Source organism: Microtus pennsylvanicus, chromosome 14 (assembly GCF_037038515.1).
Source record: "Microtus pennsylvanicus isolate mMicPen1 chromosome 14, mMicPen1.hap1, whole genome shotgun sequence".
NCBI classification, from domain to species: Eukaryota; Metazoa; Chordata; class Mammalia; order Rodentia; family Cricetidae; genus Microtus; species Microtus pennsylvanicus.
In genome coordinates, this window is record NC_134592.1 from 32083253 (window position 1) to 32097026 (window position 13774).

Consider the following 13774-nt stretch of genomic DNA (forward strand, 5'->3'; position numbering starts at 1 on the left):
GAGATCTGCCTGCCTCTGCCTCCCATGCCACCATGCCTGGATGTAAAATACTAGGTTCTTATTGACAACTTTTATGCCAGTTATTACTGGAGGCAGAGGTCCTTGTGCTCACAGAGAAGCAGGAATGTTAATCACACAGGGGTGTCTCCTTACTGGAGGAGATACAAATCAAATATCTAGATTCCATCCAGAAAGCTGTGAATGGATTCTGTTAATGACCTGGTGACCTTTATCTGGAGACAGACCTCACCCTAATTCCCCAGAATGATTATTCCAGACTTTTCCCTTCCTAAACCATTACCCATTCTGAGGGGAGATGTTGCAAGAACTTTATGGCCTGCTGACCTCTATGCTATGGTCAAAGATCACACTAGAGTCTAGGCCTTTTAGCTATAGAACCCACCCTCACGGTCACATGGTCTTTGTTGGTACACCTTAAGCTTTATTGTGCACCTGGAATTGAACTGATTGTTGCCTGGAAACCTTTCCCCAAATTGTACTGTGTTTTAAATAAAGTCAACGATGAACTGCCTGGCATTAGACTCCCTAAACCAGATCCAGGTTGATGTAGTCAATCTGCGCCAGGTTGGGACCCCTCAAGTTATGTGCTGTACCCACAGGTCTTTCTGTAGATTTAACTTCAAATACAATAAACAAGCAGGCACTGAGCTTGTTTTACAAATGTAAACCTCATTCCCAGAATTTTTTTTTTTTTTTAGAAAGGTTTTAAAGGGCCCAGGTTGGTCTGAAACTTATTGTATTAGCTATGGATAACCTTGAAACCGCTGGTCCTCCTACCTCTACCGATCAAGTGCCGAGATCACAGCTGTGCACACATCAGTAAAAATGTCATCTTTAAAAAGGTGATTCCACTGAAGTTGCTGTATGATTTTGACCTTACAAATGAACTGAAGAGGGCTGGAGAGATGGCTGAGTGGTTAAGAGCACTAACTGCTCCTCCAGGGGACCTAAGTTCAATTCCCAGCACCCATATGGCAGCTCACAACTGTTTGTAACATAGTTCTAGGAGACCCAACACCCTCAACTCAGACATATATGCAGGCAAAATACCAATGCATATGAAATAAAAATAAAGAAGTTATTTTCAAAAAAACTTAATTGAGGAAGGGATAAAGGTGGCTAAGAGGTTAAGAGCACTGGCTGCTCTTCTAGAAGACCTGGGTTCAATTCTCAGGACCCACAAGGCAGCTCACAACCGGATGTAAATTCAGTTCTAGAGTATACGACGTCCTCTTCTAGCCTCTGCAGGCACAAGGCCTGTGTGTCAAGCATAGATACACAGGCAAACACTCGCAGACATTAAAAAAAAGTGTCAAAAAAAAAAAATGAGTTGGGGGCAGAGAGATGGGTCAGCTGAGGTACCTGGACCTGCCTGAAGAAGGGGAACACTGACTCCAGAGGTTGTTCTCTGACCTCTATACTCACGCCACAACACAGGCCTTTATATAAGAAATTATCAACTAATTCTTAAAGAATAAACTCAACATTCTACATGTGTCGGGCGGCTGCTAGCTCTTCTCAGTATATATTCAATTCACTGAACTCTTACATTCCTGCACACTTGTTCCCAACTTACAAGGAAATCAAAGCTCAATAAAACTACTGATCATATTTTGCTTTTTTGCTTACTGTTGTCTGGGGGACTAAAGCCAGGACCTAACATATGCTAAGAGAAAGAACTGACTCTAAATCTTCTGACCAGAGAACTATGGTTCCTCCCATCAATTCGCCACACACAGACTTAAAACTGCAAGTCCTTACTCTCAGGGCTGGAGATGGGGCTCATGGCACAGCACGTGCCTAGCACCAACTAGTTCCAGATAAAATCCTCAGCACTTTAAAAGGAAAGAACACTAAAGAGCTACGGGAAATAGCCATTAAGATTTTCCTTAAATCAAGAGAACTAGAAGAGGAAGGAAAACACACCAGCAAGGATTTCTGTGATGAACAAAGTGTCAGTCTTGAGTTTTACCATATACTGAAATCACAGCCAAGATGAGCCATGCGGTCCACTCAGGGAGGTACTTGATAAATACCAGGGCCATCAGGGCACTGATCATAATGAGATACGCTTGCTGCAGTCGAAGTGGGCCTTTCCAGTGAATGGCAATCATTCCCACCACACCGAAATTCCAGATGAGCAGAGCAACTGTAATGTAGTCCACAGCAACATTGTAGGTCTTAAAGACTTCCCTGGAAAAATAAACAAGGATTTAAGGTGACTTCTGTGTAATTCTCATGTTACATAGTTTAGAAGTAAGATTCTGAAACATTAACTCTCAGATTCCATTTTTATGCTTTTACTATGGCCCATGCTGTACTGTTATTTTTTTAAAGATTTATTTATTTATTTATTATATATACAGTATTCTGGTTGCATGTATGCCTGCAGGCCAGAAGAGGGCACCAGATCTCATTACAGATGGTTGTGAGCCACCATGTGGTTGCTGGGAATTGAACTCAGGATCTCTGGAAGAGCAGTTAGTGCTCTTAACCTCTGAGTCATCTCTCCAGCCCCTGTACTGTTATTTATGTAACATATTTTTAAAATCACACTTTCCTCAAGCAGAACTTATTTTAACAGGTATTACATTATTCACATTAATGAATGAATTTCATTAATACAGGTCACACCTGTAAAAATAAGAGCAAAAACTAAAAGAATTAAATCATATTGCCTATAATACCGTATTTTATGAAATCCTAAAGTATCTTAAACTAGAAAAAAGGACCAATCAGATTTATAGCAGAAACATAAATATTTTCATAATGAAACTTATGGTATCCATTACAAAACATAAATTTTATACAAATACATATGCAAAGAATATAGTTTGACACACTGTTGCTACAGAAACAAAGAAACAAACCCCAATCCCACTAATGAGAAAAGTGTCCAATAACACAGCCTGAAACCAGGTGGGGGTGGCACATGCCTTTAATCCCAGCAAAGGAAAAGAGAACAGAGCTGGAGATTCATCTATTAATCTCTAGAAGGATGACTGGACTTCCCTTTACTCACTCACTCATTCATTCATCCTGGTTTTTTGAGACAGGATTGCACTGTGTAGCTCTGGCTGTCCTGGAACTCACTTTGTAGACCAGGGTGGCCTCAAACTCCCAGACTGTCTCTGCCTCTCAAGGGCTAGGATTAAAGGCGTGTGTCACCACTTAGGTTACCTTTATTCTTATACAATGCCTTTTATTTAGAGTGTCTGTGTGAGGTGGTGTGAGCTCGCGGGAGCTTGCCAACACGGGAGCAACCTAGGCCCTCTGCATGCGTGTGACAGTTGTGTGACTTGATCTGTTTGTGGGGCTCCCAACAGTGGGGTCTGGACCTGTCCCACTTTTTGAACTGACTTTTGGGAAGCCATTCCTTATGCTGGGTTGCCTCACCCAATTTGATGCAGGGGAAGGAGCGTGGTCCTGCCTCAACTTGATGTATCATGCTTTGTTGACTCCCTTGAGAGGCCTGTCCCTTTCTGAATGGGGTCAGAGAAGGAGTGGATGGGTAGATGGTAGAAGGGAGGTGGGGGGAGGGAACAGAAGAAGAGGAGGGAGGGGAAACTGGTATGTAAATAAAGAAAAATTAATAAAAAAATATAATAGAGTATCTGTGCAGTGCTAGGAAAAAATGTAAGGCCTCATGCATACTAAGCATGGGCCCCACCACTGATTTATCCTCCTAGCCCTTTAAGGAAAAGAATGCTTAGCACTCTGTGTGGTGTATGTGGGTAAACTCGCCTACAAGGGCATATGCAGAGGCATGAACTTGACATCCACCTTATTTTTTGAGACACCATCTCTCACTCAATTTGCTGCTGCTGTTTGGCTAGCTTGACTGGCCTGCAAGTCCCTGGGATCTGTCCATTTCTGTCTCCTACTGCTGGGGTTATAGGAGCTTGCCACTCTACCCGGCTTCTATGTGGGTTCTGGGTATCCAAACCCAGGTTCTGATACTTGACCAGCACACAGTGCCACATGAACCAACTCCCCAGACCCTGCTTAACTTTTTCAGATGAAGAAAATTACCATTTTAACTTCTGGAGAATAAAATCTATCATCTAAAGAGACTGCAACTACAGGAGATGTCCTAAGTAGCTAGAGAGAAAAAATATATTTAAGCACAAACTGTGGGCCAAGGGGATGATGCAGAAGATGATTTTTCTCCTATTTTGAAATTCTAAAATAAAGTAAAATGTTGATATTTCTGAATGAGGTCGCAATGTGTATTATACTAATCATTTCAAAAATAGGAAAATCAAACTAATCTCAACTCTTAGGGAGATATGCGTAAGTTAATACAGGATGGACAAGAGAACTCCCTCCCCTGTCCCATAGTTCTGTTCTCTAGGAGAAACACTGCTGTATTAGTTTTATGTTATCCTTCCAGAGTCTACCTAATGCACACTTTATTTTCACGCAGGGCTGAAGATGGGCTTGCCCTCAATCGGTAACAGAGGATGACCTAGAACTACTGATCCTGCTGCTTGCACACCAGGCTTATGTGGTGGTGTAAAAAGGAATCCATGGCTTTCTACCAACTGAGCTACTTCCCCAGCCCCCCAAATACACATATTCTTTTTTTTTTTTTTTTTGACTTTCGAGACAGGGTTTCTCCGTAGCTTTTTGGTTCCTGTCCTGGAACTAGCTCTTGTAGACCAGGCTGGCCTTGAACTCACAGAGATCCACCTGCCTCTGCCTCCTGAGTGCTGGGATTACACATATTCTTATTAGATACAAATGACAGTCTGTTACACTCAGTTCTGACAGCGTTTTGTTCTTTAACTTTTTTTAATTTTTATGTGTATGAGTGTTTTGTCTGAATATATGTATGTGTACTGGTATGTGGACCTGGTTGGTGCCTGAAGAAGTTGGAAGAGGATGGGGGACAACTGACACCTCCAAGTTGCCCACATGTATACTGTGGCACGAGGTCCCCACCTCTCTATTTGGCCAGCAAGATGGCTCAGTGTAGTGAGGAGAGAGGGCCTGCTTTTGGTCTTGTCCCACCGGCTAGTTTACACCAGAAATAATCACACAGAAACTGTATTCATTTAAACACTGCCTGGCCCCTTAGCTCTAGCCTCTTACTGGCTAATTCTCACATCTTGATTCAACCCATTTCTAAGAATCTGTATGTCACCACGAGGTCATAGCTTACCAGGAAAGATTCAGCATGTCTGACCTGGCAGCTCCATGGCGGCTCTCTCTACCTTCTTCCCAGCATTCAGTTCTGTCTACTCCACCTAAGTGCTGCCCAATCAAAAGACCAAGGCAGTTCCTTTATTCAACCAATGAAAGCAACACATAAATAGAAGGACCTCCTACACCAGATCAGTGAGTAAAGGCAAGCCTGACTCCCTGAGCTTGATCCACAGAACCCAAAGTGGAAGGAGAAAATGGACTTCTAAGGGTAGTGATGGATGCCACAGTAAATAAAGAGGCCAGGAAACTGTATTACTTACCCCAAGTAAATGAATGAAAAAAAGAACAGCAGCAACAGAGATGAAACAATAAGCCAGGCGTGGATGACCTAGAAGAGAGAGAGCGCAAATATAACCAACAGACTCCATAACTCCTAAGCAAGGAACTGGTACATGCTACCACTCTGTTTTGTTTGTTGTTCTTGTTTTGTTTTTGGTTTGTTGTTGTTGTTGTTTTTCCTTGTGCTGCTTGGGATAAAACCTGCGACCTGGCACATGCTGGCAACTGTTATATTACCAAGTTCTAATCCATGCCCATGTTTACTTTTAAATGGCAGAATAAATGTGGCTTTGGGATCAGTGAATAGTTAGTTATTCAGAAATCGTGGGTGCTAATCAGAGTGTAAAACAGAAATGTCATAAAGATACATATATACACACATGCACACAAACAGTTAACATATTTTCTTTTTTTAGTTCTTTTATAAAAGAAACAAAAGACATCACTTGGCATTTACTTGCCAAAACACATAAATAATAATTTCTATTATTTATTCTGGCCCATAATTGGAAAGAAAAAAAAAGACGAGCAAAAAAGTGTTTGTTTGTTTTTTTTTGCTGGAGAGATGGCTCAGTGGTTAAGAGTACTGACTGCTCTTCCAAAGGGCCCAGGTTCAATTCCAGTACCCACATACAGTTTACAACTGTCTGTGACTCCAGCTCCAGGGGATCTGGCATCCTCACACAGATATAGCAGCAGGCAAAACCCCAATGTAATAAAAAAAATAAATAAATCTTAAAAAAAAAAGAATAAAGTGGCTAGAAAGATGGCTCATTGGTTTAAGAACATACAGTGCTCTTCCTGAGACCCTGAGCTAGGTTTCCAGGACCGTGCCCCAAACTGGACAGCTTTTTAGATCTGAAACTTCTGGCTTCCATGGACAGCTACACTCACGTGCAGATACTTACACAGACATGCAAAACATGTAAAACACCAATAAACCAATTCATAAATTCCTGTTTATATACATTCTTAAAAGCCTTTAAATTTTGTTTGACATAACATAGCAAGGTATGCTGGGTTACATCTCATGGTAGAGCGCTTTCATAATGTGCAGAAGAGTCCTGGGTTCAATTTCTAGTGTTGCAGGAATTAAAAATAAAGCAACAACAACAACAAAAGCAACAAGTACTCACAAAATTTAGAAAACATAAAAATACTGGAAAAAAACCCTAACATTTTCTCCTCACATGGTTTTCACTGCATGTATGTCAGCATGTATGCAGGTCTTCTAACACAATGTAAGCTCTACACAGCTTTTATTTATGCCTTAGAAAACAATCTGGTTTGAGGGGTGGGTAGATTAGCCACAAACTCATAATCCTTCTGCCTCAATCCGGGCATTACAGGGTCTGCCACAACTGCCAGCTATACTTCATCTTTATTAGAAACATATTCATATAGCACAGCAAATTATTTTTTGAAACATGATTTTTAAATATTCCACTCGCATGTATGAATTTACAATCTAGACTTTCCCTACATATGGAATCTGTTTTATAAATACTTATATATATTTAATAATCTCCCCATCCAATTATTATTTTTATTATCATGAATGTCCTAGCATACATCTTTTTCTTTCTGGATTTTCAGTTCTTTCACAGAAACTAATTTTAAAAATTACTTAAATTTGCCACATGGTGGTGGCCCATGCCTTTAATCCCAGCACTTGGGAGGCAGAGGCAGGTGGATCTCTGTGAGTTCAAGGTCAGCCTGGTCTACAGATGGTGTTCCATGACAGGCTCCAAAGCTACAGAGAAACCCTGTCTCAAAATTCCTCCACCCCCCCCAAAAGTTACTTAAATTTAATTAAAAGTCTACTAAGTTTTCCTAATTACCTGATCATTAATAAACACTGGCTAATAGTTACAAAAAGGACTAATCACATCAATGTGCCAAATACGTTAATCTGATTTTTTTTTTTAGCATGCATTTATGTTTCCACTAATGAGGAAACACATCGACACACCCCTACCTGTTTATCAGCTAGCTACCAATGTTCCCTCCTAACTTCTGACAGGCTATCTGTTCCTTTTCTATGTCCCTCACCTCTCTCATGACTTTCTGATTACTAAAGAGCACCCTCCACTTGAGACAATCAAGGGGCAAGACAGCTTTCTATTCTCTTTAAGTCTCCAAGCTTAGCGCCACTGGTAAAAGCTCTGAAAGTTGGGAGCTCTGCTCTGTTCCCAGCTGTGAACACTTTCTCTAAACCTGAGCTATGCAGGCTAGCAATCTCATGGCTTTAAAGCTACAGGTCATCTGCCACAAGTCATGTGTCATAGTCAACTGCCTTTCTGTGTCTACCCCTGTAAGGTTGTTTTCTGCTGTTATTGTTTTGTTTTTGCTTGTTTGGCTTCTTGGAGACACCGTAGAACCAAACTACTGACAGGAGAACTCCTCAGGGTTTATTTTTAAACAGGTCCCAGCAAGCTTCTGAATGCCTGGCTCAAGCTCCTTCTACTTCACACAAGAAGTCAAAGTAAACAACATTCTTCTAAAGAACTGGCTATGCTTCTTAAGACTGCAATATTAACAATGAAACAACACAAATGAACAAGTGGAAATGGAAATAAATTTTCAAATTTAGCATAATTAACAGATGTAAAGAACTGACCCAAATATGTTAAGATCAGGTCTAGTCATGGCAGAATAAGCACATTCCATGTGTCTCAGCTAGCTGGACACTGAGAGAAGGGGCGGGCAGCTGGGGACATCCAAGTAGTGCCACTTGGGTTCCACCCACTCCCACACAGAGTCCACCAGAGCTGGCACTAGAAAGACAACGGCACTCTGGAAGTCCCTTGCCCGTTTTCAGTTCTATTTAAGTCCAGCCACCCACCAGCCCTGAGTGGGAGAAAGAGGCAGTTGGGGCCCTGGGGAATCTTCACTGGTCACCAGGGAATGAGATAGCTGCTCTACTTCTCTCTGACTTCCCATCTTTCCATCCTGACACCAGGGAAAGAGTCTCAGTGTCTGGTTAGAGGAACCAAAAAGAAAAGTCTAGAGAAACGAAAAGTCACCTCTGGGAAGCCATTCATGAGGTCATGGGACTATCTCCCAGGAAGCGTATGTGAACACAACTCTCATTTATGTTTATGGGTGTTTTGCCTACATGTATATCTGTGCATCCTGTGAGTCTGGTAGTGGTAGAGGTCAGAAGAGGATGTTAAATTCCCTTCAACCGGAGTTACAAGCAGTTGTGAGGTGCTAGGATTTGAACTTAGGTCCTCTGGAAGAGTGGTTAGTGCCCTTAACCGCTGAGTCATCTCTCTCCAGCCTCCGGTTTTTGCTGTTTTTTGAGACAGGGTTTCAGTAAGAAACAGTCTGGCCTAAATTATATAGATTAGACTAGCCCATACTATGCATGCATGCACACGCACGCACACGCACACACGCACGCAAGCACTCACGCACACAAACAGACAAAATACCTGAATTTTTTTGTTTGTTTTTTCAAGACAGGGTTTCTCTGTAACTTTGGAGCCTATCCTGGAACTAGCTCTTGTAGCCCAGGCTGGCCTCGAACTCACAGAGACACGCCTGCCTCTGCCTCCTGAGAGCTGGGACTAGACATACACCACCACACATGGCACTCAAGTTTTTTTTTTAAGATTTTATTACTTACTTTTATTTTATGTGTCTTAGTGTTTTGCCTGTATGTATGACTATGCACCATGTGTACACCTGGTCCCTGAAGAAGCCAGAAGAGGACATCTGATCCCCTGGAACTAAGTTATGGATGGTTGTGAGCCACCATGTGGGTAGTAGGAATTAAATCTGGGCCGTCTGGAATAGCTCTTAATCACTGAGCCATCTTTCCAACCCCACTGAAAGTTTTACATGTTTATTATAATTTTTAGCCTTTAATGCAGAGAACATACGTGGGAACATAACTTCCCAAGCAGGGAAATACTGTCAAGCATGTGTAAACAGTTTCCATGAGGCACAGAAAGAGAAAGCAGTTTGTAGGAATTGAGGACACGATTTGAGAGGATTTTTACATAATGGCTATGAGTCAATCAAGGCCAAATTCTGGACTAAAATTCCCAAACCGAGTCACCCCCTTCTGACTCACAGCAACTGCGACCCTGCCTCCATACCTCAACTGTAAAGCTGAGAGAACAGCGGGGCCTCCATATGCAACAAGGCAGATGTGAACAGAGTTTGCTATATTGTCATCACTGCATAGAAAAAAATTAGAGGGAAGTAGAGGTAGCTTACAGATGGTGGTTTCTTTTCTATATATGAAAATGTTAAAATTCACAGAAATGAAATAACATTCCAAAATTACTGGGGGGGGGGACTTCAGGAAATACAATGCTGAATCCACACCTCTCTATCCAGGCACACAGGTGATTTTGAAAAAGAAAAGCAAGAAATCTAGGAGTGGGAGGGAATAAACTTGGGAGAAGGCAGAATCCCACCCCTAATTAAGTCTGAAAAGGAATCAAAGAAAAAGGGTAGCCTATAATCAGAAAGCTTCAGAATGTGCCCACTAAGCCAAGAAAGGGGCTGGCAGGTAAACACTGCATGCAGACACACATACACAGCCGCAGTGGGATGGGCACAGAGAACCCTGAAGAACACAACATTCAAGGAAGGGAGGGCTTAGGCATTTGCTTCTGTTTCTGAATGTTTGACGACCTCTCACCATCACGCACGTTTCCTCTTCAGTGGCCTCCACAAAATGTCAGACCACCACGCGCTAGAAGGTTCATCTAGCAAGGTTAGATTATGAGCTTAGAGCCATGGGTATAGAAAATAATTTGATTTTGACTAGCAGTCAACTGAGTTTCACCCTATAAAAATGTGTGTGTGTGCACGCGTTTTATTTTGTACATGGTACAGGGCTGTACCATGTAGCCCTAACTAGTAATAGAACAGGCTGGCCTCAAACTCACAAATACCTATCTGTCTCTGATGAATGTATGTGTCACCACATTTGGCTTAACTAAGGGTATTTTACCAAAAGGGGCGAAATTTTCGCTTGTGAAGGTTAAAATACAGATATTCCACTTGCTATTGGTGATCAATACAAATTGTAAATCTTTTTGAAAAATAATGTCATGGGCTAGCGTGCTAGCTGAGTGGCTATGAGTTCTCAGTGTTCTTCCAGAGGACGTGATCTGGTTTCCACGCTCATGTCAGGCAGCTCATCAGTCCTCTAACTCCGGGAGACCCCAGGCTCTCTTCTGGCCTGCACATATGTGGAGGACAAACATGCACACACACATAAATGCAAAATCAATCTTACAAACAAAACAACAATGGTTCTGGAGCTACGGCTCAACAGGTTAAAGCGCCTGCTTTTCCAGAGGATCAGAGTTCAACTCCCAGTACCCACATGGTGGCTCAAAAACATCTAACTAGTTCTTGGGGATTCAACACCCTCTTCTGACCTCGGAAGACACCAGGCATATATATGTACGTACATAAAAAGTACTCATACACATAAAACAAAATAAATAAGTCTAAAAACAAATTTGGCACACTAAGAGTTAAAAACTTGTAGAAAGCCAGTTGTGGCACACACCTTTAATCCCAGCACTCAGGAGGCAGAGGCAGGAGGATCTCTGAGTTTGAGGCCAGCCTGGTCTACAGAGGAAGTTCAAGGACAGCCAGGGCTACACAGAGAAACCCTGTCTCAGAAAAAATATAAACAACAATAACAAAAAAACCAAAAATCTAGATGATTAAAATTTTAAGTTTAGGATTTTACCCTAAGGAAGTAACTAGAAAAAGTCTATTCATAAAGACATTACCTTTACAGTAGTGAACAGAAACAATGTCCGAAATCAGAGAGCTCGGAAGATAAAAATTATACTTACCAAGCTAAATATTATATAGCTATAAAAATATTTTCTAAGTCTTTATGACACACACTGACCATACATTTTAACTATGTTTAAGAATACACAGAAAAAATACACAGAGGAAATTAGACTGTAATATCTAGAGAGTTAATAGTATTCCTATTATTTGAGAATGATCTTAAGCGTCTACGACTTGCAGTGACTTGTTATTTCTCTGGGATATGAGTCTGAAGTATGCTCTAGATGACTGAAATTCAGGAAGCTGTCACTTAGTGAGAGAGAAGGAGGAGGAGCGGTTTGAGGCCGGCCTCATCATTACTGCACCTTCTCCCTGTAGCCAGGGCAAGAGAGCACACAAATGGTGCTGAGAGTTCTCAAGTGAGCTAGCCAGTCACTGCTGAGTTTAACAGCAGCATCTGAAGGTGGCTTTATGAGACACTTAAATCCTATAGTGCTATTTGTCAATAAGGATATACACAAAAGTCTTAGGGCACATCCCTTTGGAATGCCACAGGCACAATATAAATTAAAATAATGAAGCGACATGATCTTTGTTTTGTTTTACTTATTTTTTTTTGTTTTGTGTTGTTTTGTTTGTTTTTGTTTTTTCAAGACAGAGTTTCTCTGTGTAGCCCTGGCTGTCCTGGAACTCACTATTGTAGACCAGGTTGGCCTCGAACTCACAGAGATCCGCCAGCCTCTGCCTCCAGCATGCTGGGATTTAAGGCGTGCGCCACCACTGTTGTGCTACGTGATCTTACATGGAAACATCTGTTTCCCAGTCATGTCTTGGTACTTTAAACATGCTCCAGAATGAAAGGAAAGAAAAATAGCTAAAACTTAGATCCAGATATAAGGCACGTTTTTCTTTACTAGTCAAGTATATAATAAGACGAGAAGGTCGTGAAGCGGCTCAAGAGGTGAATGCAAGTGTTTACCACTTGAGTATTGGATAACTAGAACCCACGGAAAGATGGAGAAAACCTATTTCACCAAGTTGTCCTCTCCATTGTGCATGTACACTGGCAAGCATAGCTTCACCACACACACATACCCTCCCTCCCGGCCTCTATCACACACACACACACACACACACACACACACACACACACACACACACGTACACGCGCACACACACACACACACACACACGCACACGCACCCTCTCTCCTTCCTACATACTAACAAAGTTTGGAAAGATCAAGACAGAAAGCCAAGCTGTGTCATCCTCACCTTGTAGCACCGGTATTTATAAAGAACCACCAGGAGGATGGTCATAACGACGATGACACTAATCATGATGGCAGCATTTAGAATCGAGTGCAGGGCTCTTTGGCCTACAGTTTCAGTGTCTTCTGTGAATGGGGTATAGATTCTAGAGGGAGGGAAGGAGAGAAAAAAAAACAATACGAAAGCGTTAATGGATATCTCAAACCATATACTCCCTTTAAAACTGTATTTAATTGTGAGGCCTTTGATTAACTGAGTGCTGTAGAATGTACCTTTCACAGTTAATCAGACAATTAAAAAATTTTTTTGGTTTGGTTAGTTTTTTGAGACAGAATCTAGTAAATAACTCCATGCTAGCCTGAAATTCACCATGTAGCCCAGGCTGTACTTGAATATGTGATCTTCCTGCCTCCGCTTTTCAACTGTGGGGATTATAGGTCTGTATCACTCTGGTGCTAACCAACAGTTTTTTAAGAATACACACACACACACACACATATACACTATTATTTTAAGTTTTGTGTGAGTATGTGCACGCACGCATGTGTGTGCAGATGTTCATGAAGGGCAGAGGCATCCAATCACTTGGAGATGCAATTAAAGGCAGTTATAAGGTCCCTGGTAGGGGTGTTATGAATCAAACTCAAGATGCCCACAAGAGTAGTACAACCTCTTAATTGATGAGTCATCTCTCTAAACCTCTAGCTAAGAATTTTTAACCTAAGAAAATAGCTATCCTCGCTCTTCCTGTAAGCGGCCAGAGGTTACCCGTGAAGATGGTTCGCTACTCTCTTGACCCAGAAAACCCCACAAAATCATGCAAATCGAGAGGATCAAACCTTCGGGTTCACTTTAAGAACACCCGTGAAACGGCCCAGGCCATCAAGGGTATGCATATCCGAAAAGCCACCAAGTATCTGAAAGATGTCACTTTGAAGAAGCAGTGTGTGCCATTCCGACGGTACAATGGTGGAGTCGGTAGGTGCGCCCAGGCCAAACAGTGGGGCTGGACACAGGGTCGGTGGCCAAAAAAGAGTGCAGAATTTTTGCTGCACATGCTGAAAAATGCAGAGACCAATGCTGAACTGAAGGGTTTAGATGTGGACTCTCTGGTCATTGAGCACATCCAGGTGAACAAAGCACCTAAAATGCGCCTACGAACTTACAGAGCTCATGGCCGGATTAACCCATACATGAGCTCCCCTTGCCACATCGAG

At 41.9% G+C, this 13774-nt stretch overlaps 1 protein-coding gene across 4 annotated transcripts in view; it reads right to left on the reverse strand.

Moving 5' to 3' along the window:
- Positions 1-13774, reverse strand: part of Psen1 (presenilin 1) — a 55363-nt gene that overhangs the window by 12582 nt on the left and 29007 nt on the right. For all 4 annotated transcript variants that reach the window (XM_075948817.1, XM_075948818.1, XM_075948819.1 and 1 more), the window contains exons 5-7: positions 12561-12702; positions 5490-5557; positions 1994-2214 (exon numbers count right to left, since the gene is read on the reverse strand). In XM_075948817.1, coding sequence (XP_075804932.1) covers positions 1994-2214; positions 5490-5557; positions 12561-12702 — 431 coding nt within the window. The remainder of the gene's footprint in view (positions 1-1993; positions 2215-5489; positions 5558-12560; positions 12703-13774) is intronic.